This window comes from Dasypus novemcinctus, chromosome 27 (genome assembly GCF_030445035.2).
Source record: "Dasypus novemcinctus isolate mDasNov1 chromosome 27, mDasNov1.1.hap2, whole genome shotgun sequence".
Classification (NCBI taxonomy): Eukaryota; Metazoa; Chordata; class Mammalia; order Cingulata; family Dasypodidae; genus Dasypus; species Dasypus novemcinctus.
The window spans coordinates 2,465,399-2,492,288 of NC_080699.1; the positions used below are offsets into that span (position 1 = coordinate 2,465,399).

At 49.5% G+C, this 26,890-nt stretch overlaps 1 protein-coding gene across 1 annotated transcript in view; it reads right to left on the reverse strand.

The window, feature by feature from the left end:
* Positions 1-1,783: 1,783 nt before the first annotated feature.
* MAML2 (mastermind like transcriptional coactivator 2) overlaps positions 1,784-26,890 on the reverse strand; it is a 309,818-nt gene continuing 284,711 nt past the window's right edge. Inside the window, exons 3-5 of the mRNA XM_058289121.2 lie at positions 14,312-14,515; positions 8,071-8,182; positions 1,784-4,973 (exon numbers count right to left, since the gene is read on the reverse strand). Coding sequence (XP_058145104.1) covers positions 4,012-4,973; positions 8,071-8,182; positions 14,312-14,515 — 1,278 coding nt within the window. The 3' untranslated portion in view covers positions 1,784-4,011. The remainder of the gene's footprint in view (positions 4,974-8,070; positions 8,183-14,311; positions 14,516-26,890) is intronic.

Below are 26,890 nucleotides of genomic sequence, written 5' to 3' on the forward strand. Positions count from 1 at the left end.
CCTTCTTCAGTCTCATGGTATAGTTTCCAGTCACACTCTTGTTACTTCTGAGGTTGCCATCAGGCTCTCCCATCACTTCATCTAGTACAGGAACTCGAGAAGCAGATTTAAAAGATGTTACACTCCCATTTACAACTCACAAGAGTTCTTTAAAACTTTTAGTGTGCCACACTCCTCAAAGTATTGGTTTTCTCCCTCCTGGCAGGCAATTATTTTTTTTATGAATTCCGTGAGTGTGTAGGAAAATGACCATTTACTATACCACATTCCAGCTTTAATTTTCAGGGCTTGATTTGCATCTCGCCTGCAAGCACCTCCATCTACGTTGCTATTCCGTTGTCTACAGTCCGGCTTTCACCTACTGAACGCTTGTCTTCAAATGACTTATCCCTTCAAATACAGGGGATGGCTGCTGTGATAAATAAAGTCAACCGACAAGTTTAAAATTTTCAAGAGGGTCAGCGATGCGATTATTTTTAAAATTACGCTACTGAGTTTTTAAAATTAATTTTCCACTCAGTTTTGGAAAAAATTAATCATGGAGTTTTGGCGTTGGAAAGCAACATGCAGATAGTTCAGCAGCAAACCCTCCTGTCTGGGTGAGAAAACAGAGTATAAAATGGAAATTGTGGACGGAAAGTTTGGCAACCGCAGAGCAGGAGCTGTTTTCTCTCTTCTGTGCTCACATTTGTACACTCTTATTTCTGTGTCCGTGGGCACATCTAGAATTCCTAAACATTTCTCTTAATTTGTGTGTATTTTATTTATTCCTTATTGATGCTGGTTTTGTTTACTACCCAGCCTTCCAGGCTCCCTGGGCAAGGACCCTATAAAAATGCCAATTTTATTCTTGCTCCGTTAGTAACACTAGTGAAAGGATAATGCCACACACTTGTGGGCAGAGGCGACAGGGACAGGGGGGCACTAGCAACATATTTAGAGAGCGGGGCAGGAGAATTTGGTTAGAATGGTTGCTCTCGCGACCCTGAAAAGCTCCTCTTTCTCCTTCCCCTTGGTTCTCGAGGGGGCTGCGTACGGGGGCTCAGGCGGCTCGTTACCTGGCCCTGCGCCCTTACCTGGCCCCAGCCAGGTCACACGGGGCAGCTGGGCACCTGCCCACAGGGCCTGATGATGAAGCAGCGTCCCCAAGGGTTCAGTGGGAGCTGCACGCACAGGAGCGGACCCAGAGAAGAGCGACAAGGCGGCTTCCACCAGCCCTGGGACTTTCCCAGAGAAAAAGGCTGTGTTTAAATACCCAAGTTCTGTCATGAACAGTAATGCCTGGAGCTGAACATGTGATTCCATACAAGAGGAGCACTCCTGAATTTTATAAACTGTTTTTTTTTAAACACATGGAAATACACACAGTACAAAATACTTGTTTTACAAGTTGAAATCTTTACAGTTATGAGTATGGCTACAGTAATGCAAATAATATTAGTGCATTCACTTAGAGCAGAGTTATTTGTTTTCATCAGGCTTACAACAAAGCCAAGCATGAATCATTTGCTTAAATTGCTTCCTAGTTTTGAAATTAAAAACAAAACAAAAAAAGAAAACTTACTTGTATCTGCGATATAATATGTCAGGATGATAAACAATGCCAACGATTAAGTAGTCTGGTATTTCTATAAATGGGAGATTGTATTCCAATAGCTCTCAATGTTGTAAACCCTAAGGTTTCAGCTAAATACGTCTATAAAATTGTCATTATCTCAGCTTTCAGGAAAATTACGTCATCTTTGGTATTAGGCTGCCAACAAACACACTATAGACTACACCATTTTTCCAAAGAATCCTGTATTTTAATGAATAGCTGAATAAATAGACATTAATTATGAAATTCACATTAAGATAGAAGAAATTCCAAACATTCTGATTGCTTTATCTCTCTTAAATTTGATAACTACTGTAAAACATACTATTTATGTTAGGGCAAAAAGTTAGCTGAATCACAGGATTGTAACTGGGCAGTGCTGGCAGATATATACAGTGATATGGAGGAGCCATAAAATAAAGAATAAAGGTGCTCGTATGTACATTCTTTTCTTTCTTTCTTTTTGCATGGAGAAATATTGTATCATAAAATGGGAAAACAAATGTAGATCACATACCATGGAGACCGATACAATGTGCATGGCAGAATAATCAAATGATAAGAGCTAAGGGTTTAAAAAGGAATTTTAAAAGCAAGAAAAAAAAAAAAGAAAAGAGAAAAGATTGAAACCTGGAATGCTTTCTTATTGAGGCTTCAGGATACAAATTTATCTAATAAGCCTCTTGATAATTTTTTAAAATTCCCACTCAGCCACCTGTGAAGTATAGAGTTAAAAATAAACCATCATATTATACAAAACTTTGTATATTAGCATACAAAAGGTAACCATTTACTTTTTGTATCAAATATAACTTTGATAGTATATTTATTTCACATATGTATAAATATAACCCAGAGAATATGTTTTAAGTATTTCTACCAAAATATTCTTTACAAAAGTTTACAAAACAAGTAATTTATTTATATTTACAACCTAGCACAGAAAAGATTCTGGGCCAGTGATGTTGGCATTGTGTGAAAGGAGAGTGCAGAGTGCTGGGCTTACTAAAGAGTGGGAGAATGTTTTACAGAATTTGCAAAATGTGTTCCTTTTTTGAACAGATATTTAGCAACTCGGTTCTCAAACAGCTTCAGTTAAATGACATTTGCTGTCTAAATTGGTAGGTGTCTAACCAAAAGCCTGAAGATAACTGTTGCTTCTCTGAAACAGAGAAAAGGATGCTTTGCATCCACCCTAAATCTGCACGTGCATCTCCCACTTTACAGGTGAAGTGTATTGGGCACCGAGGCTAAATGGCTCAAGAAAGTTCTCTCCATGCTCACCCCTGAGGGAGAAACCTGGACGTGAAGGAGACACCAGGGACAGAAAATGAATAACAGATTGCTCCTAACAGAAACATTCTACCAGCTCTTGACCCCAAAATATGTCGAGGGAAAGACGGCTCCTCTTTGCTCTCGGTTAAGCTTTCCCTCAAACCCTACGAGCTAGAGTTGTCCCTACTCACTGTCCGCCCCCGTCTTCCGCACCTTATCTCCAACCAAAACTGGTACCTTCGAATCTCAGTTTTGGTCTCTGGCCATCAAGATCAGCAGGGAGAACGACGTTCAGTTTCACTTGCTGCCGTCATCACAGCGAGCCACACCCTGCTCTCTGCGTGAGCCAAAGAACCCTCCCACGTGGCAGGTGCAGCGGGTGGAGGGCTTGCCCCACGAGAGCGCAGCCCGACGCCGACGGGCACGCGGCCGCGTTTCAGCGTCATCGGGGCAGGTCTTGGGAATGGAAGCAGCGATGGAAGCCCAAGCAAAACTGCACAGCTCTCCGTTGTTGCTACATCACTAGACACAGCATCCCACTGATATTTGGGAAAACTGAAAAAGCGAGGGAAGAAATTTCACGATCCACTTGCTGCTCTTAAGCATTCCAGCGCCCCCTTACCTAGGACACCAGGAACTGCAAAGAAACCGCCAACATAGCAATCTATCCTGGAAGCTTTAGGAAATTTAATTAAAAAAAAAGCAGAGTGGCAAGATTAAACCACGCTGGTATACATTAGAGTAAGTTAGGAATCTGCTGCTTGTTGCCTGGAACTAGTACCTCTGCCGGACATGAGGTTGAAACAATTACAGGCTCTGTGACTTCTCTGCAGGGAGAGAAGGGGCGTGGAGAGCCTATCTGACACGATTCATTACACATCGACATCACAGTTCTGTTTGGATAAAGAGGATACCGTGTCCTGGAGTTTAGACGAGGAAACGTGATCCCAATCTATTCCTTCTGGGTTGGAGCTTGAAAAACAAGCTTTTGGACTAAAATGTTCCCCACCGCAGTTGCTTTTCGCTTTCCATTTGCAAGCAACGGTATCTTGGGGAGTTCAACAGCGAGTCCACGCCTGGCCTCTCCCGGTCCTGGTGACGCGCTGCCCGTGGCGCTCGGGGCGCACGCCTGCCGCCCCTCAGTTGCTCCCCAGGATCTCATCCAGGTTGATGTCCTTCATCCAGTCGTCGTTGCCCGGCTCGGTCTTGAGCAGGGAGTCCAGGAAGTCGGCGTCGCCGCCCAGTGCGGGCCCCAGGCCCACCTGCTGGCTGAGGAAGTCGAAGGCCACGTCGCCGCCCTGCTCGGCTGCGGGGAAGGGCCTGGCGCTCTGGCTGGGGGTCGGGAAGGCACCGGCGGGCAGCGCTGGGCCCATGCCTGTCCTGGCTGGACCCAGGGCCGTGCCCGCCTGGCCCACACCAGGCAAAATCTGGGCGCTCAGCTGGCCGGGCTTGAGGTTCAGGGCCCGCAGCGGGCCCGCGCCCGGTCCGTCGGGCGCCTGGCTGGCCGGGCCCGGCGGCCTCATGGGCACCGCCGCCGCCGGCGCCCCGGCTCTCGGGGGGAACTGCGGGCAGCCCGCCGCCGGCTGGGATGCCTGGCCAGGGGCGAAGGCACCTGCGGGGAAAGGGGCCCCGGGGAGCTTCAGCGCCTCCTGCGGCTTGGCCGGCGCTTCCGGGGAGGCCCAGCCCGCGCCCGCGGGGCCCGCCGCGCTCGGCGTCCGCGCCGCCGGCACGCTGGCCAGGCCGTGGGCCGGGCTGGGCCTCGACGGCTGTGCGTTGCCAGCGGGCCCCGCCGCGAAGGCGGCCGCGCCGTTGACCCCGCTGGGCCCCAGGGCGGGCGCGCGCGGCATCGGGGCGCCCTGGTGCGCCAGCAGCGGGTGCGGGGCTCTCTGCTGAGCCATCCCTGAAGCGACGCCGTAGGCGCCGGGCGGGCCGCAGGGCAGGTGCCCGTACACGCCCGTGCTCTGCGCCGTCGTGGCTGCCGCAGGCGTCCGCGGGCCGTGGGCAGGAGGCAGGAGGCCGGCGCCGGGCGGGAGGAGGCTGTGCGCGGAGACGGGGCTGGCCAGCGCCTGCCCGGAGCCCAGGCTCGCCGCGGGGGAGCCGCCTGCGGGAGGAGGAAGAGAGGGGCTTAGTGCACCGTCCGCTCCTTTCTTTACAGCAATCTGCAGTGATTTGCCGACCCTGGAACGGCTCTCAGGGTGAGCACAAATAGGATACAACTGTCACAACATATAAAGGGAAGGAGATGACAACGGTGCTGCTGCTGGGGAAAGCATGGCCCTCGGCTACCCCCTAAAGTCTGCACCCTAAGGAGACTAAATTAGCCTTTATTTTATAGGTGCTACTTTCCTCCTCTTCGGGAATCATTGAGGGGAGGTGAGAGTCAACTTTGCATTTTTCATTAGCTTTACTCTGTCCCAAGACCAAGTCTACACCTTTAGACTAGTCAGCTGTCGTCAACCCCTGCTGGTTACCCAAGGCCCAGACAAGAATGGACGGAGGGTACGACAGTAGGGTTCCCAGCCCACGGCCTTGAAAAGCATATTCTGTTACCCATCCACCTCATTCCCATTGCCAGGAGTCGCTCTCAGCGCCCAAAGGGTGAATTCCTGCCTCTGAAAGCGTGGAATTCAACGCTGGCCAGGCCTTGGGGCCACGGGGAGGGCACCCGCCCCAGGAGGCGAGGCTGGGGGGGGGGCCTGGTTCCTGCACCGCCTCGGGACCCAGCTCCCCTGCCTGGGCCCTGCCCTTGCGTGAAGCGCAGCCCCAGGCCCCAGCTGCCCGGGAGTCCTCCCCTGACATCACAGCCGCCTCTTCCCAGCAGTGCTTGCTCTTTGAAGCTTCCAGTTAGCAACCAGCTTTTGTGGGGGGCTGTCCGCAGAGCCCCCGGGGCCTGCCAGGAACTGGGGAGCCCGTGAGTGCTGCTAAATGGGGGAGCCCACCTCCCAGGTGAGGTTCAGCAAACCCTGGGCATCTCCCTAACCCGCGAGGTTGAAGTCCTCAAGGAAAACAGCCTCAGAGGCAAAAACGGAGTGTCACAGGGGGGAGAAGCAGCTGGCTAGACGATGGGCTCCACGGGGACAGGGGTTCTTGCCTCGTTTGTTCGCTCGTACATGCCCGGAGTCTGGAAGCTCACAGCACAGAGCAGATTTTGGTGAACGAGCGAATGAGAGATTGAAGTAGAGACAAAAACGTGGAGCGTGACAGCTCTGCAAAGGGCTCTCCTGGCAGAGGCGGACGCCGAGAGGTCTGAAACCAGGTGATCCGCGACCGCCCGGAGGGCAGGGAGACGGGGAGCAAGGTGGAGGCGCTAAGCGGGCCCTCCCTGCCGCGGGGCCCCTGGCAGCCGGCCGGCCAAGCCAACACCCCAGCTTGGAGCGTGGCTCTTCCTCATGAACAGGCCCCAGCTAGACAGGCCCCGTGGAGAGGGCAGGGCCTGGCTTCTCCCCGCATCTCCAGGCTGCGTGCCGGGCCCTGGGCTGCGCAGAATTCGCAGGTTCCTATGAAGAGGCGTCAGAGCAAGCCTTTGGGACAAGACTCGAACTACCACCGAGGCCGCCGCACTGCCACTGCCGTTCAGCAGCTGCAGCTTCGTGGCTGAGGGTTTCATGAGATGTGAATAAGCACCAGGAAAACACTGGAAAAATCCTTCAGAGGTTTAAAAAAGCATCCCTTTCAGGTGTCCTCTATTTCAATAACACACCCTAAGTGTGTGAGGGGAGCAGGATTTTTTAAAAAAAGCAGAATGGAAAGAATTTCAGAAAGATCACAAAATAATGGTCACGGTATTTAGAAGTATGCAGCAGATTCTCGTCCAGATGTGTTTCCTATATTATTTCTAATATTAGCATCGAGGTGAGGCAATTATTATTATTATATGGAGACTGAAATAAAAACAAAGTATGTTGTGCGGTGTTTGTTGCTTATTTCGTCTCTTGGAAGAGGTGGGAAGTGCAGTGCTCTAGGGCAGAGATTCTTACTGTCTTAGGGTCCGCGTTGGGGACTGAGGGCCCCTCCCTTAGAAACATGCTGGGGGCCTGCTGGCGGCCTCCCAGCATCAGCCACCCCCTCTTCCTTAGAGACAGTCTTGACCTTGTAGCAACGTGTCACGGACTTTTTGCTGATGAAGGCCTCATGAATAAATTCCGGCTAAAGGGGTGTGGGTAGAAGGTATTAGGCATCCATGGGATTAAAAACTGGTCCACTCAGAGCACCTGTGCGTGGAATCTGGTAAAATGACTGGTGTGTGTTGTTTCTCAATAAAAGTGCAAAAATAAAAAATAAAAAAGTAAAAAAAGCTAGTCTGACTCTTCTGAGAGGCCAGGTTGCCTCTGTCCTTCTTTTCCCTTCCTCCATGGAATCTGTGAGGGCTGATGATTGCAGCGGCCACGAGCACCCTTGCGAAAGAAGCCCCGGATTCCTGATATACCTGTGGTGCTACCAAACCAACACCGGGCTCTTTTCTGTGAGTGGACAAAGGGAAGTCCAGACACCCACCATGATGTTTGCACACGATCTCAGCGGGCACCTCGTTTCCTCAAAGCGTACTCTTAGGTCCTGGTGTAAGGAGCTCGAAACAAACCCCATCGTGTCTCTCAACCTCCTTGAGGACACGTCGCGCAGAGGACCCTGCTTTTGAAGGTGGGAGAGTAAAAGGAGAAAGGCTGGCGGGAGGAGGGGGGCACTCATCTCCTATTTTATATTGAGAGCTGTTACGAAATGAAATGTTGCTGCATGTTTTAAATGGAATCCACACTTGGTGTTGTTTGAGGGACTTCATAAAAATTTTATTTGCATTTCAATTACTCGGTGTCAGGGCTAATTTGTCTTGGAAGGTGACCCCTTGGAGAGATGGGCCCAATGGTGAAGACAAAAAGGCTGGGCTTCGTTTAGGTTACAAATGTGACTAAGAGGGAGAAACGGCCGTTCACCTTGTACTGCCTGGATCAAGATGTTTCCAACTGCCTGAGGAATGCCAGAAGGCAGTGGAATGTGTGAACACGGGGCAAAAATAATAAAGAAGACCTGATGAAAGGACTAAAACCTATTCAGGTTTGTTCTTGATCTGAAAGCAAAATGGAAAGCTAGCAAAGGAGACTAGGTAAGATGTTACAGTCACATATGAGAAGGGGAAAGGGAAAAATATGAACATTTTGTTCTTTTTGCAGTTATAATTTTTATTAGTGTTTAAGAACACTTACCAGAATACTGAGCAGTTGGTTGCATACTGCCCACGTTTCTTCGTTGGTCTTTATAATCTGGGGGTGGCCTTGTCAAGTGTCTGTTTATCTGATCTTGTGGAGCAATTTTCTCCTTGAAAATAGAAATAAAAATATAATAAATTACAGATGGCTTCTTCCTCCCTTGTAAAAATTTATGGACCATTATTCAAAAAAAGTAAAAACATAAGAACAGTTTTGCAGTCATGAATTGTGAATCATGGACCTTATGTAGCAGTCCTAAGTCAGACACAAATCTTTTCAATGTCAATAAACCTTCTGCTTGAAGAGTGTGATCTCTGTGTCTCCTTAACACTCAGCATGCCCTGGGGTCTGTCACTGCTCCCGTTTCCTTTGTTTTGCAGTTAGATTTCATTGAGCACTACATCTCTGTGCCCAGGCTCTTCCCAGGCACAGGAAGGAAGAGGGTGGGGTCTGCGCGCCTCCGTACCCCACAGCCATCCCCCCGCTCCTGTCTTTTCCTCCTTCTGGAACCAGCTACCTTAGATCTTCAGAACCTAGAAGAGGAAGGGGGGATATTTTTCTTACACCATCAATGCCCTCGGCCAAGGACCACCAAGAGCAGACCTGCCGGACTTACAACTCGTCCTGAGGGGACACGCATCACGGGGGTCTTGGGGTGTCTCAGTAAGAGGGTATCAGGAAAAAACCTGGTACAAGATTTGGACTTTGGGTGATCTGAGGAGTGTCTAAGGAAGTGGGATTTGTTCCAGGTGAAAGCTGTCCGAAGGTGAGGTCAGTTCTAATACTGGGCAAAGGAGCAGCTTTAGCCAGAGAGGGGATGTTTGGGAATTTATGGATAGTTCAGCGACCTTGTCTGTATCTCATCTTTGGTGGTGTTATGAAGTGGATTATTTTTTTCTCGTTTACTGTAGTCTTAGAGTAGCCCATCTATGGTTGGTGTTTTATAAGGCTGCTCAACAAAGAACAAAATGGCCAGGCTGGGAGCTCGACGGTCCTGGGTATCACAACGTTGTCCTTTCCTTCTCAGTGTGGATCAGGCAGGACTTGAAATTGCTCCGTGGCAAACTTGCATGCACCCCAAAGCAACCTCCATTTTCCAAGATAAAAGCAATTGGCACAGGTAGACAGAGAACAATATAATTATAGAAAGTTCAATAACTAGAAAACAAAACTTTGTAATCAATAGATGGGTAAGTTAGAAGGAAGCCAAATGTTAACTGCCTGGCTTAGGACCCATTAAACCATGAGTTTCTTGGTTTCCTACCAAATCCCAAACCCTCTGAGTAGAATTAGTTTACTAGAAAGGGGGCGGGGAAGAGCCTTAAAACAATAACAAATCAAATTCAAATTCTTGTATTTAAGGAAAAAAACCTTGAGAGACAAGAGTTTTTTGGCCATCAAATAATTCAGATAAAACAGTTTTGATGAGCTAAGTGTAAATGAAGCAGAAACATATGGATTACATTTCTTTTAAACATGGGTTTACAAATTAAGGGAAAAAGTGGTTGGTGAAACTCTTTTTGGTTTTGCCCAAGCCCTAAATGTTTAAGAAATAACTTTAGATGTTCCATCAACCCAAATGTGGCAACGTTAAGCATTGCTGTTAGAAGCGACAGGGCCAGCCTGGCAGGTCTGAATTTTATGCCAGCTACAGAAACTTTCTGAAATCTTCTCTTTTTCCAAAGCATCTAGCATTCTTTTTAACATAATTAGTTGTTCTGGTATTTATATTGAAGAAAACAGGATTTATGGAGGGGTGTGAGAGAGAGAAGGGGAGGGAAAAAGGGGGAGAGGGGGAGAGAGGAGAGAGGAGAGAGGAGAGAGGAGAGAGGAGAGAGGGAGGGGGGAGGCAGGTGGGGAGAGAATTGGTTCTTGGCTCCCCATCATAGATTGAATTTCAAGCATGGACTTATTTTAATGTACAGTCAATCTAATTATTAATGTTTCCCCCCAGGTGCTACGCTAGGTTGTTCATCTGCATCTCAGGACACCTGAACGTTCTAATTTCTTGCTGCCACATGACTTGGATCTGTTGGCCTTGGCTGCAGCCACGCCGTAGAGCTGCCACATCACTGTGGGCGGAAGAGTGCCAAAGACCAGGCTCCAAACCCGAATGGAGACCCTGATTCTGCAAGAGAAGACCAGTCGCTCTGAGTGTGAAGGCACAGGCCCCAGCTGGCGGGACCTGAGCGTATCCAGGAACGCCCACAGACCGCCCGTCCCCTAGGCGCCCTGACCCAAACCCTCTGCTGTGGTACTCACCTGCTTTGCTTCAGTTTCCCCATCTGCAAAGTGTGGGTAAGTAGAGGCCCGCCCCCATAATCCTATTGGAAACGGCACCTTGACCCCTGTAAAAACTCGGGCAGGAGGTGCACAGGCTCGTTGGTGAGGCGACGCCCTTGGCGGCCGGCGCTGCGCCGCCTGTCCTCGTGCGTCACTGGTGGGAGGACGGAGCGGAAGGCTGGCAGGCCTTCCTGACAAGCCGCGTCACCTAGGCGCCTGGCGGCCTTGCCGGCTGACGGCGAAGGCCTCTAAAACACGTGCTCCTGGGAAGTGCCCCCGAGACTTGCTTCCTGAACATGCTAAGGGCTCGGGCACCCTCAATGGTGCCCGAAGAGAAACGTGATGCCACTGTGCTCGGCGTGGCCCCTGCCCTTTGCGCCTGGCCCGCGTGACTCAGTGGGGCCGTGGGGTCAGGCAGCGCCCAGCAGGGCCTCGGGAACGTGGCTGCGGCCCTTCCCTTGCTTGTCCTTGGATCTGTGCACTCGGAATTGGCCCTCTGCGTGCTGTCACTTGACGGGTCAGCCACGCGATGGGAGCAACGAAGGTGCCCGCGAGCCTGTCCTGGCGGCAGCGTTTCCCCCTCTGCTTCCCTGGTTTCTTCCTTATTTAGTTTGCAAGGATTGAAAAAGGGGCGGGAGGACGGTTTGTAGAAGCAAAGCAGGCTAGTAAGACAGGAAATTAACAGACGGATCTGGAGCCCGGCAGAGAGTCCACGTGGACACCAGGGCCCCCGCGATGGTGCTGGGGGACCCCACCCCCGGGGCTCTACCCAGAACAAAGGCTTCTTCTGGACACAAAGAAGAACCCCGGATGTTCCCGAGGGGTTGATGGGTGGGGTAATCAACCCAAACAGCAAACAGCGGGAGCCCCTCCCCTGCCGTGAGCAAAGGGGTGGAATAATGAACAGTCTAGAAGCCCACAGCCGGGGCGCTCTCGCCCGCTCTCTGCCTGCGGACCCGTCCTGCCCTCTGTGTGCCACCCTCGCCATTTTTCCTCTGCCACGTGGCCACGCAAGTAACTCCGAGGATTTATAACCCATAAGGGGGGATTGTAGCTTGTAAACCAGCCCTCTTTACCCCTTTTCACCCCCTTCCTCTCTACCGGGACCCCTGCTCTGTTATTGTCTCCCATTTCTCTTCCCTCCCTACCTGAATAAATGACTGCCCTGACTCGCCCCGCATGCCCTTGAAAGTCATTTCTGCAGCACAGCCAGGAACCGAGGTAGAATCCAGTAACGGGAGAAATCGGCTGTGCCTTTGGGACCCGGACAGCGGCTCCTCCACCGAACCCCTTAGGGTGGTCCCAAAGTGTCGGCGTCGCTCTGGGCCCTGGGCTGCGAGGTTCCTGGCCAGGTCACATAGAGGAATTTAAGGACACGCCACAGGGTCGGCAAGTGAGTAAAGACGAGAAATGAGAAAAAGAAAAGGCTCAGACTGGAGACATGGGTGTGGCTGTGCGCTGGGCTGGGCCACGGCCCCCCGGTTGGCTTTCTAAGGCCTTTCCTCGTCCCCCCATAAAGGAGGGAGCCCAGCTGTCTCCTGTCCTGACCCGTCGCCTTTCCACCTTCGCCTGTCAGCTTTCGGGGGCCCAGTGGGGCGGCCGTTCTGTTTGGAGGTGTCGGGGCTTCTTTTGAGCCCGGGAGTTTCAAATGGGACCTGGTGAGGAGGGTCCTGGCGGCTCTTAGGCTGGGACAGCGGCGGCTTTGCTCTCCAGCAGCAGCCTCCCCGCAGCGGGGTCCAGGCGGGGTCCCGTGGCTGTCGGTGGTCAGACCCGCCGTCTGCCCTGCTCCCTGTACTAACCTGCCTCGAAAGGCCGTCTGTAAACTCATCTCTCACTAGTCCGCACTCAAGGTCAAATAAACTTATTTCTCATTATTCTTTCTCATGTATTCTGGAGACCAAACTTATTCCATTTGTCAGTCCTTAAAAAAAGTATGTGATTCGTATATTGTTTCTATCTTCTTTATGCATTAAATATTTCACACGACAATCTCAACTAAACAACAACTACAACCCAGGCTGACTCTGTTTTGCCTCTGGCCCCCCTCACTGGAATGCTCCCCCCACCCAAGCCATCAGAATCCTACAGCTCTTCAAAGTCAAAGACTGGGAAACCATCCTCAGTCTCCCTAGGCTGGATTTACTATTTCTCTCCATTGCACTTTCCTTTACTGTTTATTACGACTCTATTATGTATTAATCTGAACCTAGTACTTTCCTGCTTAAGTCTTTTAAATCCTCCCCACTGCTTTTCAGACAGCGTAGCGCTGGCCTGGCAGCCCCGTCCTCTGCCCTCACAGCTGGCCTCCGTGCCCACCACCTCCCCTTCCTCTGCACATTCTCTGCCTTGGCAAGCGTGTATCCTCTCTAGCCGCCAGGTCTTTGAATATGGGGGTTCTTCTGGCTGGGACGATCCCCCGCCCCATCTCCCCGCACCTTCAGATCTTTGGTAGACGGACGTCTGGAACAAGTTCTGACTTCTTTTCACTCCCATTACCCAGGCTTTGTGTTTGTAGCCCAGGGTCAGGAATGAACAACCAATTATGACACTAAATCATTATATGGATGGCTGTATATTATAAAATAGCAACAAATAAAAGCTGAAGCTACTGATTGGCTAGAGTGGCCCCACTACTTTGCAGTCAGCGGTAACCCCTGAGTGTGCTTGGTGCTGTGGTGGTGATTCTAGCCCGAGCCCACCTGCACTACTACTGGGTGGTGACCCCTCCACCCTCCTATCTAACGCCCACGTGGAAATCCCTGTGACCCACTCGACTCTGCTTTCCCATCTCACAACCTTGATCTCTGAAAATGATGGTAACTTTGTGACTCCCCCTGGTTTGGGGTCCACCCCCAGCTGGTTTAACCCCTTAATGTTTATTAATGAAGGAACCTGTGCCTAGTTCCACCCGATGACTCATTAGCACGCTGATGTTTTAAAATATTGTAATGTTTGCAGACACATTGGCTGAAAAGAACCTGCTTTTGCTCCTATCCTGTTAATTGCCCATTTTAAGTGCTCTATGGACACCTAGTAGTTCCCACAGCTACACCATTGCCTTTGTATCTGACATCCCCGGGGGGCTCCCAGCTCCTTAAGGGCAAAGACAGGGTCTTCTTGCTTCTGGCTCTATCCAGCGTAAATTAATAAATACGTCCGGTGATGTGCAGGATCTCCGCACCCTGCATGCCTGCCTTCCCACAAAGCTCCTCGGGTATAAAATCACCTGACTTTGTTTTCCTCTGTTCTGTGTGCCTTGGCTGGCTCTAGTAACCTGGAGATGGTTACCTTTGTCCCTCTCTTCTTTTATTTGTCGGCATAGTCTGAAGGGTGAGAAATGGGGCCATAGTCTCTTAAGAGGCAAGAAGAGGCTGGATTAATAGTTTAGTGTGAGTCTAAGAATGCACATGGGATGAGAAGGTAAATATCAATGCAGGGTGAGTACTTGTAGAGAGTGCTTGGGCAATGCCACCTTGCCTTTCTTAAAAGCTGCTTAAATATGGAGAAAATGTGAATTACATATTTTTTTAAAAAATCCCCATTCTAGGGCACTTAATTCTGAAAGCTAAATCTTAGTTTGAAACTCCATGCTGGCTTTGAAAACTGCTTTGAAAACTCTTTTTATCCCCCAAATTAGTTTGGATTTGAATTGATTAAAGCGCCTTTCACTACTTCGACCCCTCAGGGCTGGGAACAGTAATTTTCAGAGGTCCCTGATGGCCGTTCTAGGCCTCCTGGCCTGGGCGCGGCTCGTTAGCTGAGGCCCCTGGCACTGCAACCACCCGCAGCTGGTCAAGCAGGTTTTTTTTGGCAACACTTCCATATAGGGACTTGGCTGCTCTTGAACTGGGATACCCTAACTGCTGAGTAGGCTCAAGGGCACAGGGGAGTAAACCGAGATAGAAAAGAATGAACTCCGGCCGCATGTGCAGAGCAAATAAGGAGAACATTTTACCGAGTCCACCAGCATCTGCTGCTGCAGGAGCAGCTGCTGTTTCCGCTCCATGACCTGCCTCTGGAGAGTCTGCTTCTTTCCCATCAATTGCTGGTTCAGCAGCGACTGCGGGGGGTTCATGTAGCCTCCTCCAGGGCTGGGGTTGGAGCAGGGGTTGGGACTTGGACTCGGAGCCGTGTTCTGGCCCCCCACGGAATGTTGATCCTAAAGAAGAGAAAGGGGTGGAGGGGAGAGGCTATGAATTAAAAGAAGAAATTCCAAACATTTTTCATCTTGTTAAAGATCAAACATGGTTAATGGGGTGGAGACCAGAGAATTGTTTTTTAAATGCAGAAGAAGTAATTGCAAATCGCAGCACCAGGCGCGGGGCTGGTGCTGGGGCTCGGGAGAAGCTCTCATGTGCTCTGACGGTGGAAACCCCGTTCCGGGGGGTCGTTCAGGAAACCTCAAGGAAACCACCGTGAACTGCAAGGGACACCCCTCGGCTGCGCCGTCCTTTTCCCTAAAGTTGCACATAGCGTTGCTGATCTTGCAATGAAAATTCATGTATTTGAAGGCTGAGTAACTGTTTTGGACAAGGGGCCTTGGCCAGCTTTCCTTGATACGAAGGCAGGAAAGCCTGTGTATTTCTATTTTACAAACAGTCTGAAACTCAGAAAGGAAGGATTTCACTTCTCAGGGATTTGCTAATTTTGTTCTTCGGTAGGTTAAGTCAGGAATCTCCGTGAATGAACCAGTTAAAGAATCACCAACGAACTGAGGATGAGAAAGTGCTGGTTAAAAACTCACATTGTGGGAAGCGGCTGCGCTCAACTGATTGGGCTCCCGTCTACCACATGGGAGGCCCTGGGTTCGCGTCCCGGGGCCTCCTTGTGAAGGCGGGCTCGCCCATACCTGTGGAGAGCTGCCCGGCCCGCAAGTGCCCCGGAGAGCCAACGCAGCAAGGTGATGTAACAAAAAGGGAGGCAAGCAAAAACGCAGAAGAGCGTGCGGCGAATGGACATAGAGCAGGCAACAAGCAAGCCACAAGGGCGGGGGTGCGGGGATAAAAAACGAAACAGAAACTCACATTGTACACTAATTAATAATTGAGTATTGGTGAATTTCCATTCTGATTGAAGGACTCTACCAACCTTTAGACATCGACGGATTACAATCCCACAAAAAGCCAACCTCAGTCCAGCAACTCTCTCCATACTTCCCAGTGATGTGTTTAGGATTGAGCTGTGCACTCTTGGGGTTACAATAAGGGTAGAAAGCATGGTCCTCACCTTGGAGAAATTACCATCTAATTAAGGGAGAAAAATGCAAGGAAATATAGAATGAAACGTTGATTATGTGATCTAAGTGCCGAGTCACAAGCCCTGAGGCTTTGAAGACAATGGTCAGGGCGGGAGGTTCTAAAGGAGACCCCCTGGCCATGCCCCTGGGAGGCTGCGCTGGAGGGCAGGGTACCTGCTCAGGTGCTTATGGTACTCACTGGTTTAGAAAATGCACCTGTAGAAACAGTGCGGCTTATAGGAGAAGTAAACCCCAACTCTTGTTCCCCAGGTGGACTGTGAGGTTGTAAGAGACAAAGAGTGATTTCCTCCCATGAGGAGCAGTAGGCACTCCATGGATGGAAATTCTTGTCCCTTCCTTTAGTTATCTGCTGAGCTGTGAAAAAAAACAACCAATCAGAGAAAACAGCCAGCCCCAGTGTGGGAGGGGAGAAGCAGCCCTTGCTCCAGCCTGGGCTGAAGGCCTGACCAGCTACCTCGGGTGCCCAGGAATGGACTCATCCCCAGGACCGATCCCCTGGGGCTGATTCTAGGCCAGTCACTGTGCTCAGCCCGCTACATGATTCATCTCCTGTCATACCCTCCGAACAGGGAGCAAGAACTAGCATTATCATCTCAAGTCTGCAGAAGAGAAAGCTGAGCTCAGAGAGACCCATGGCTGTAAGTAGCCAAGGGAGGATTCGAATACAGGCCTGAGTCCAGGCCCTAGTTCCTAATCACTACACTCTACTACGGGAGTGCTTAACAAGGGTTGGTGAGCTTGAAGTAACATTCAAAAAACGTTATTCTTGTGGGGACGTGGTGGTGCGGGTGTGCGTCTTTATTAAAGAACACACTGTGTAGAGTAGACTGAGGAAGGGGTCCGTGGTTCTCACCTGGCTGGCAAAGGGGTCTGTGGAACAGAAGAGGTTAAGAACCACTGCTCCACACCTCTCAGCTGAAACAGGAAACAGCGAGAGGACAGGCTTCTTTTTTACTTTAAGCCTGCGGCCACCCATCCGCTCACACAGCCAGCTTTTATGAGCACTTCCCTCAGGGGCAGGGGTCTAGGCCAGGCAGGTGGAAGGGAGGTTTTTGGGGGAGGAAAGGCCGGAGGTTTGGGATAGAGCAGGGAGCTCTTCTTACCAGCTAATTAAAGATAATTAGAACCGTCCCTGAGGGCCAGAATCCGAGCGGGTTCAGGGACCCTCCTCCCGCATCTGCGCCCCGATGCCCGCTTGGAGTCTCAGTTTTGAATCCATCCTGACTCGTGGGAAGGATTTCGCCCTACGGGTTCTAGAAACCACAGGGACTAGTGAGCCTTTGAGAGTCTCCAACAGGGAGCAGGTGAAGATCTGTGAGTGAGCACCGCGGCGGCAGATGCAGGAGGAGATGCGCGGAGGCTTGCGAGCCGAGCCTTTGGGGCGACCCAGGCTAACAGCGGACACAGCCTGTGACGCGAGGAAGGGTGTGGCCAGGGAAGTGTGCAGCGACTGCCGAAGAAATCGAGGCGAGAGGAAATCGATGGGCGCAGTGGCTGGCTTTCTACTTTCCGCCTCGACGAGGACAGAAATGGCCCCAGTCTTTTCTATCACATCAACTGGAGTTTTGCATCAATCTTTATTTGAAAAAAGGATTTTGTACTTAAAAAAAAAAAGTGTGCCAAACATTGGTTTTAAAAAATGCAATGAACTTTTCTTGTCCTTTGTGTGGCGACACGAGCTCGAGACAGGCCTGCCTTGCGTCACGCCCCGGTTCCGGCACTCGGGCTGTGTGACCTGGGAGAAGTTCGTTCGCCTCTGTGAGCCTCAAGTTCCTGATCTGTAAAATGGGAACAATAATAGTACTGCCTTCACAGGGTCCCTGTGAGAGTGTGAGGAGACTCTCCAAGGCCTAGCACATACTGAGTGCTCAGTAAATGACAGCTGCTCGTCATTGTTAAAGTTATGAGGCAGGCCAGTATGGTGAACGGGAGAGACAGACGGCATGGCCGGCGGATGGCATGGCCCGAATGACAACATGGCCGGCAGATGGCACGGCCCGAATGACAACATGGCCGGCAGATGGCATGGCCCGAATGACAACATGGCCGGCAGATGGCATGGCCCGAATGACAACATGGCCCGATAGACGACATGGCCGGCAGACGACACGGCCATGAGACCCTGCCGAGACCTTGACCTCCATGTTGGGATCCCAGTTGGGACTTTCTGGGGCTCAGGAGAAGCCCCAGATATTCCAAACAGGCCTCCTCATTGGCCCCCACCACTGGTGGGTGACCAGTAGCTGCTGGGCCCCTCTCCTTCTCACGCACGAGGGGAGGACTAATTAACAGCTTAGAAGGCGACCACACGTGGCCGAGGAGCCCGCACCCAATGTCGGTGCGTCTTTCCGTCTTTCTCTCCCATCCCCCAGCAAATTCTGTTCTTCCCCCCATTTCCCAATAAGTTCTTCTTACTGGCCTAACTAAACTGGTGTTTCTTCTTGAATTCTTTCATGCAACACAGCCAAGGACCTAGAGGAATCTGACACTTCCCCGGCTCCAGTTATGTCAACACGTAGGAGCAACAGTTTTTTGTTTTTTGTTTCTATTGTGAAGCAGGAGACAGGCTCTGAAGACTGCAGAAAGCTGTTCTGTGTCACGCTATCAGAACTGGGGTGTTTGTGAGCGCCCCGCGGCACCACCGCCCTCTGCTGACGCGTTGGACAGGTTTTACTGACTCCCCACTATGTGCTAGGTGCTTTTCCTATTTCTGGGGACTAAAAAAGTATTTAAAAAGGGGGAAAATAAAGGAAAAAAAAAAAAGAGGTGAACGGCCAACTCAATGTTGGCAGAATTGGTGAACTTGGCCAAAGTAATTTCTGGAGAAATCTGGAAAATCACCCTCCTCTAAGATTCACAGAAGATCTGTCCGCCAAGAAAACGTCACTTTGTCTTTCTCTTGCTCCAATAAACAGATGGACTGTGGTAAATTTAGCTTCATTCCTTCACAATACCAAAAGATATTCTAGGACTTTTTCCCTAGAGCCCTAATGGTTGTCCAAAGTTGAAAGTAATGCTGGGGTTGAGGAGGAAGGAGCAGAGACCAGCTCCCTTTTGGAATTCAAAAAATCGTTAAACCTTAGGGCTTCCAGCCCATGGGCCTCCTACAGGCATTCTTTTAATTTAAGATTAAAGTATTATTTGGCTGCTGCCACATTTTTTATCCTTATGTTAGCTGTGAAACACAAAATACCTCCTTACACAGGCTTGCTGTCACTGCCAAGATGTTGTGCAAACTTTGGTACATAAAATATTTTGAAAGAAAAATATGCTCCAATGCATTGGCTTGGCTATCTCTATTCAGCCTCTCTCCTCCCTTAAACTCAGCCCATAGAGAACCAGCCTTGGCAGAAATCCTCAGTTTCCCCCTGTATTAGCCAAAGGGATGCTGATGCAAAATACCAGAAATCGGTTGGTTTTCATAAAGGGTATTTATTTGGGGTAGGAGCTTACAGATACCAGGCCATGAAGCATAAGTTACTTCCCTCACCAAAGTCTATTTGGAGCAAGATGGCTGTCGATGTCTGCGAGGGTTCAGGCTTCCTGGGATCCTATGTTCCTGGGGCTTGCCTTTCTCTGGGTTCAAGGTTTCTTTCTCCTTGGGGCTGGCTTCTCTTTCCTCTGTGAGCTTACTTCCTGGGGCTCCAGCTTAAGGCTTTGGCATCAAACTCCAACATCAGAAACCCTCAACTCTGTCCTCTGCCATGCCTTTTATCTGTGAGTCCTCACCCACCAAAGGGCGGGGACTCAATGCCCTAATCATAACTCAGTCATGCCCAGGTGCAGATCAGATTACAAGCATGATCCAATATCTATTTTTGGAATTCATATCAAACTGCTACACCCCCCACACTCGTTTTTCCTCAAGAGCTTGTGAAGGTCATGGTGAGAATGGCCGTCTTCAGCCCGTAGATGAAGGCGAGCGTGAGCGCTTGTGAATTAGGACAACTCCATTGATGTGGGTTTTTATAATACTAGAAAGCTCAGTTTTCTAGAGAAGCTGGAGTCAAAGATTGATTTGGTAACGAATAATATCCACAAGACTGGTTCAAACTTTGAATTAGAATGATAATTCATTTTATGTGTGTGTGTGTGTTTTGTTTTGTTTTTTCCCCTTTTCCTTTCTGTTTCTACCAATGAAATCACAGTGGTTGATACTAAACTACAAAATAGGGAATTCCTCCTGGGATTTTACATCAATTTACATTTAATGTGCATTTGCCGATAGTTTTCCACATGTATGTGAGTGTGTGTCTGAGATTTTAAAGTCCCTGTACAGTATAAATTTAACCACTGAAATAGAGTGGTATATCAGTGTTCAACTATGGCTAAACCTTCTTGATCCTTGTTTTATTCCAGCACAGGACTGCAAACCCATGAAATCATGTCTGTGTTCTTTTAATAAAATTCTGCCAGTAATTGACCTTGCATTTAGAGTTACTGGCTCCACTCCACTCATATTGATTCAGTCAACAAATTGTTGTACGTCTAGTGTGCATCATGCATTTCTCTAGGTCTTGGGATAAAGCATAAAAGAGACCAAAAGGACCTCTCATGAACCTAAAAGGTCCAAATTTACTAGAGATTGAGCATCAGAATCTTTCCGGGAGATAAATCCTTCTCCCAAAATGCCATCTTAATCAAAAAGGACTAAGATCTAACTTCTAACATTTCCAAGGGTGGGATGCAAGTGGTTGTGGATTTATGCTAGGTACTACTTAATTATTAATTTTTTTTTTTTGCTTTTTTCCAAAAGAAAACAACGGTTTATTTTAAATTTCTGTACTTAAAAATATTTGTCTGGTTTCCCATAGGGGTGCTGTTGATTACAGCTTTAAAATGTAAAATATCCACCTTGAGAGATTAGCTTAAATCATACTGGCACTGGGAAAAAATAAATCCTTGCTTTTATTTTGAAGTAACACAGAATGACTTACTAACTTCATGTATAGAAACTAAGGTTGTGCACATAACAACACGAGCTCTGAGAAGTGTAAGCTCTCAACTTGCCATTTCTAAAACATAATTGGTATTTTATGATATGGTTCAACTTTACACATGGCCTCAAAACTGAAGGACAATTTTAATTTCATCTTCAGAATACCAACATTATGTATCTAGGAATTAATTCCTTTCCCCTGTCACGGAGAAGAAATCCCTTCCTTAAGCACGAGGCTGAGTAGTCACTTTAAAATGCTGATTTATATTTAACTGAGTGTCGGGCAATGGTGGAATGAAGGCAGAAGAATGTTGGGAATATTTGCCTTGATGAAAGTATACTAGACATGTATAAATCTGTGCAAAAATCTTCATAATCCTTAGTGATTAAGGACAACTTCATGCAACCAAGTAACATGAAATTAAATCAATAATTTAAAAAAGGCCAAAATGTCTTTTTTTTTTCCAAACACAACAGAGGAATGTGAATGAAGTACATACACACTGGGGTTCTGTCAATGACAGCGGTAAGTGTGTGTTGGTTCATATGAAATCCAAGAATACTAGGCGGCCAAAGTATAACCGTCTTGAGGACTCTCCTAAAATGCTGCTTCACTCTGGGAGTTAGGTCCCTTCGCTGGCTTTCTGCCAGGCTGAGGCTGAGTCTCGTGTCACTGTCAGCACCTCCGCCCTCAGACCTGCTTTTGCGTTCTTCTTCTCTGCGATCCTTGTCACCTTCGTCTGGAGATTTCCGGAGCTGTTCAGAGGATTTCTTGGAAGTGTGTGATTTTGTTTTCCGTGTGAGCCTGCTGTTCCGTTCTCTTTCTCCCTGTCCATCTTCACCCCTTGTGCCCGCTGGGCCCCGGTTTCTGCAGCGCTCTGTTGTGGAATTGCTGGGCAGCCAGTAAACCTCACGCGGGGTACTGTCTACTTCCTACAGTTTTTCATGGAATCCTTTCCAATTGTTGGGCTTTCCAAGCTTGTCTTTGCATTCCTTTTTTGGGAAAAGGTCTTTGGGACCAAGAAATGTGGTTTTGTGGGTGCCAAAAAAGAAGGCAGGACACTTCCCTGCTGGAGTTCCCGGCCCCTCTGGGCGGTCGGCAGCACCGCGGCCCAGTGCGGGGCCCTCCCCTGGCAGCGGCCAGCTCCCCTGCCCCCGAGTCAACTTTAGAACATTTCCATGACTCCCAAAGGAAAAATCCCACACCCCTTTATTACCCCCCCCATTCTTGTCCCTTAGAGTTGATATAATATTCTCTTTGACATTGCTGCAAAAATATTACAATATTTTAACTATCATCCATAAACTACATCTACCATCATCTATCAATAGCTATCTAATCTATTTATATATCTATCTTCATAGTCTAATTCAAATTCCAAAACAACAATCCCTTCTATCCCTGACAAATGGTCATTCCACCTCTGCTTAAATTACAGAAGGATTCTTGATTATTCTGAATGTGCTTCATGAATAAAATGCTAACTACAGATCTTTGCATGTGATGGTCTCCATTCATTCAACTATTAAAGAAAAACTGACGTTCCCTGGGCACACTCTGTCCCGGCATCTTGCTGGGGGTTAGGGATCCTGCTGTGAGGATGTGGACACAGCTCCTCCAGGGAGGGGACGTCCGTGTTGGGACGCACTGCCCCGGGGCTATGAGCAAGGTCCACGCAGCCTGCTTGAAATCCTGCCGTGTTTTCCAGCTGGCCCAGCCACGAGCAACTGACCTCCCGAGCAACTGACCTCCCGCACCGATCTCAAGGATGTTAGGTCACGTGGTAAATAAGTGTCGGGTGACAAAACTTTCAGCTGGAGGCAAGGAAAGCTTGCCCACAAGTCAGGGGATGTGTGAGATTGATTTACCTTTACAGGAAGCCGGTGTCAGCTTTAATGTATAGAAAATCTGGAAAAAGAATACTTTCCCAAGAACTGTATATTTCTTACTTCACCGGCTAGTGCCTTGTCCATGGAAGTGCTAATATAAGGAAGCAAACTATGTCTACAAAACTTGGAAGGAGATTCAGGGAGCACTTGAAGCCTTCCGTCTTAAGGACAAATGACCAATCCCATTCGTTATTCACTGTGCTTCTCCACAGGCAGTTTGAAGTCCTGCTGAGAAAGTGTTCAAATTTAAAAATTGGGAAGAAAAAAAAAGCTGCATCACCAAGATTCTCTTCTCTAAATTTAAGGGGTAAGTATTTAAGAAACGGGATGTACGAAGGAAGCCTTGTACATCTCGGGGACAAACCGGAGTGAGCGGGGCTTGGCCTCTGGGTCTGGTCAAAAATAGCGAAAAAGTGACAGATCTTTTAATAAGATGTTAATCCAATAAAAACGCTGGGATCGCCGTTCCCCGGGCTTCGTTCTAATGGAACTGATTTTGGTAAAAGTTAGATTGGGGTGCAACTAAAAAAGTCCTAAGCGAGCAAACCAAAGGTCCCTGGGTTCATGGAAGGATGTTAAAATAGCGACTCAGTGACCTGAGTCAGTTGTACTGTTAAAGCAGCTTTGTGGACTGCACAGTAGCTTCTCAAAGCAGGCAGAGTTATCAGGCAGGTATTGTGTTCTTAAAACAAAATTAAAAAAACCCTAAGGAACACTTGTCTTTTTCTGGGCCTCTGGTAAAATGGCTCTCTGTTTCTCCTGACTTATTTTGGAAGGGGGATTCATAACGGCCCCCCCTCCAGGCACACATGCACAAATGAAGCAATGTGAGTTTCTTGAGACTCGGGGGGGGTATCCTGGCATGGGATGACAGCCCTTTCTTTTTCTTGGCTTCCAGACCGAGGCATCTGCAATTTGCAAAACAAATTCTAGATAAAGTGCCCAGCTGGCAAGTCTGTACAGTAGATCTCACAGAGTGGTGTGTAGTCAGTCCGCCTCCCTTCATTCCCGGCGCAGTGAACTCACTGCTCAACTGTTCCTCTAACTACCCGTTTTCTGGACCGTCTGCTGACGAAGCCCCTTATTCATCTCTGTGCTGAGAAACAAGCTGCCTTCACTGTCTCGGATTCCCTGAAGCTGCCAGGCCCAGTGTCAGATGAATCATCTTTGGGGGGGGGGGGGGGGGGAACAGGGAGAGGGAGGTGCCTGTGGGTGGCTAAGATAATGGAACATTTCTTGTTTGACACAAAAATGACACCAACTGCCACAACGGCCACAGCAACCAGACATGATCAGGAAACACCCACCAAACAGCGTTTAAACAGAAAGACCGACGGGCTGCACCAGTCCTACCGTCAGGTCCTCCAGCCAAGCACAGCCCAGGGGGCCAGTCCAGCTCGCCTCCTGCTTCGGCGAATAAAGTTTTATGGGGACAAAGCCAGGTGCACTCATGTGCATATCATCTCCGGCTGCTTGACCAGTTGTGACGGAGACCCTGATGTCCACAAAGTCTGAAATGTTTGCTCTCTGGCCCTTTACAGAAAAGTTTGCTGATCCCTGCTCTATTTGGCTGTACTGGAATAGGGATGCTAGGTACTTTGATTTTTCATGTTAAATTGAAGGAATGCTTTAGAGAAAGTGCCCAGCAAGCCTCTGAAGAATGGCAAGTGGGGAAGGAGAAAGTCACGCGAGAAGACCTGCTTGCACCAGCCTCCGCCCGCTGCCTCCATTGGGAACAGCAGGACTGAAAAGCGACTCGCAGACCTTTGATCCAAGTCCATTCTACAGGTGCCAGAACTGCCCTGAAAGCTTAAGGAACTGACGTGCACTGGATCACACACATCACTGAAAGGAGGGCCTCCCTCCCAGTCCAGGAACTCATGCCAGGGAGAAATAACAAAACCTGCTGGCTCGCGAGCGCGGCAGCTTGTGCCCACAGCGCTGGCTCCTGGGGTGAGAGGTGAAGGGAGAGGGCAAGCACAGAAGGAAGCATGGGTCGGGTACTTTCCTTCGTCCTCTGCCATGAAGTGGCTGCTCTTCCCTCTGCTTGAGAGGGCACTTCCCCCTCGCCAGCCCTCGCTGCCCCGCGGGGACACCCCTCGGAAGCTTCCGATCGGGTTCCAGTGATTAGCATGAGTTCTGCGGTCAGTGTCGAGGTCAGCCTTCAGAGGTTACCTAATTTTCAAGTCACTGGGACACTCCACGGCTATTCTTAGCCCCTGGGGTGGGCGCTTATTACGGGTTGGCCCAGAAAACCGGTTCCATGAGCGAGGAAGCGGCGCTGGGTGGGAGAGCGGCCAGGAACGAAACGTCAGCGGGTCAGGGGGGACTGGAGAGAGTGTGGTAACTCAGGGAGAGGAATGAGCGGTTTTTCTTCAAAGAGAAATTCTCCAATTTCAGAAGGGCTCTTTGTGACGGACCTGAACTTTCTGCTCTGAAAGTTGGCTTTCAGCTTTCTGGCCCTGGAGCAGTAGTTTGGAACTTTCCTTTGAATCCTAGTGCCTTTTAAGGATTTCACCAAGCTCTGGGTTCTGCCCCTCCTCCCAAAATTCTGTCTCCCCCAATACACAGACAGCTAAGAATTTTGTCTGCAATTTCGGGGAGTTCACAGCTTCCCCGACACCCACAACCACCCCAGACCTCAGGGTGAGGCTGCCCTGCTGAGCCCTGGTAGCGCTGGTGAAGGCAATGAAAGTACCCCCCCCTCCCCGGGCCCGCGCTCTACACTGCAGGCCCAAGTTTACTGCAGGCCCAAGTTTAAGGCCGCTGGCGCAGCCTCGCGGCCTTCGGATCCCGCCCAGCCCCGGGATGGGAGGCTGTCTTAGGCCCCCCGCTCTTTTCCCAGCCTCACCTCTCTCAACACACCTTACCCCTCTCTTCATTCGAGTGACACTGAGCTACTGCAGTTTTCCAGTTTCATGGAGCTCCTCCTCGACTCCACCTTTCTGCATTGCCCATGCCCTCTCTGCTTGGAACGCGTTTTCTCGCGTCCTTCCCAGTTAACAGCCATACTTTCTGGGCTCGGCTCAGGGGACACTTCCTTTAGAAAGGCCTCCGTCACCTCCCAAGGCTGAGCTGGGGGCGTTTGTCACCCTGTGTCACAGTTGTCTGCTTATCGCCAACTTCCATTCAAGTGGCTGGAGCCTGGGACGTCAGCAAGGGCTGATGTACAGATACACCCATGGCCGAATGCAGGGCCAGAGCAGAAAGCGGGGACATGGCTGCTCGCCATGGGGAATGTGGCCCTTTTCAAAGACAACCAGAGAGGGAGTGGACATGGCTCAACCGATAGAGTGTTTGCCTACCATACGGAGGGTCCAGGGTTCAAACCTAGGGCCCCCTGGCCCATGTGGAGCTGGCCCATGCGCAGTGCTGATGCAAGCAAGGAGTGCCCTGCCACGCAGGGGTGTCCCCCACATAGAGACCCCACGTGCAAGGAGAGCCACCCCACATGAACAAAAACATAGCCTGCCCAGGAGTGGCGCCGCACACATGGAGAGCTAACACAACAAGATGATGCAACAAAAAGAAACACAGATTCCTGGTGCCGCCAACAGGAATCAAGCGGACAAAGAAGACACAGTGAATGGACACAGAGAGCAGACAACTGGGGGGGGGGGGGTGGAGAGAAATACATAGAAAAATAAATCTTTAAAAAACAAACAAGCAGACAACTAGAGAGCCACATGGGAGGGAAAGGCAGAAGCGGGGCCACGTTGCTAGATCCAGGGCTGTTTGCCTGGATGTGCTACCTCAGAGGAGCTCGCGGTATCAAGGCTATTTCAGTAAGTAAGAGGTGATGGTGGCTGCTATGATGATGGTGGTGACTGCACATGTGCTGGAGGACCTCAGAGGAGCTCGCGGTATCAAGGCTATTTCAGTAAGTAAGAGGTGATGGTGGCTGCTATGATGATGGTGGTGGGGACTGCACATGTGCTGGAGGACAGAACAAAATTTCTACTAATAGTTCTTGTTTAGTGAATGCTTTGTACCAGGCCGTGTGTTAGTTCGTTTAATCACCACGGCAATTGTTTTAATTATTATTTCCATTTTAAAGATGAGTAGAGGTTAAGAAACATATTCTTTTTTGCACAAATGCCTTTAAAATGCAAAGAACCTTAAAGACCAATGAACGGAATAAAAGAAGGAAACAGGCAAAATATTTAAAAAATACCCCTCTACTCTAATAGCAGTTGGTGCAGATAGCAACGGCGGAGGGCAGGCGCCACGACCCGGCAGACCTGGTTCACACCCCGCCCTCCCTTCTCCCCAGGGTGTTTGGGGTAAGAACACTGCGGAGGTGGCTGGGTGGGACCCGTGCGTCCCAGGCTTGACACACACATTACTATCCCCCTTAAGTCAGTTGGATAGTTGCTGAATATCTATATGTACAAGGCACTGGCCTAAATACTAAGCAATTTCTGATCAACAGATAATGAGAGGTGTTT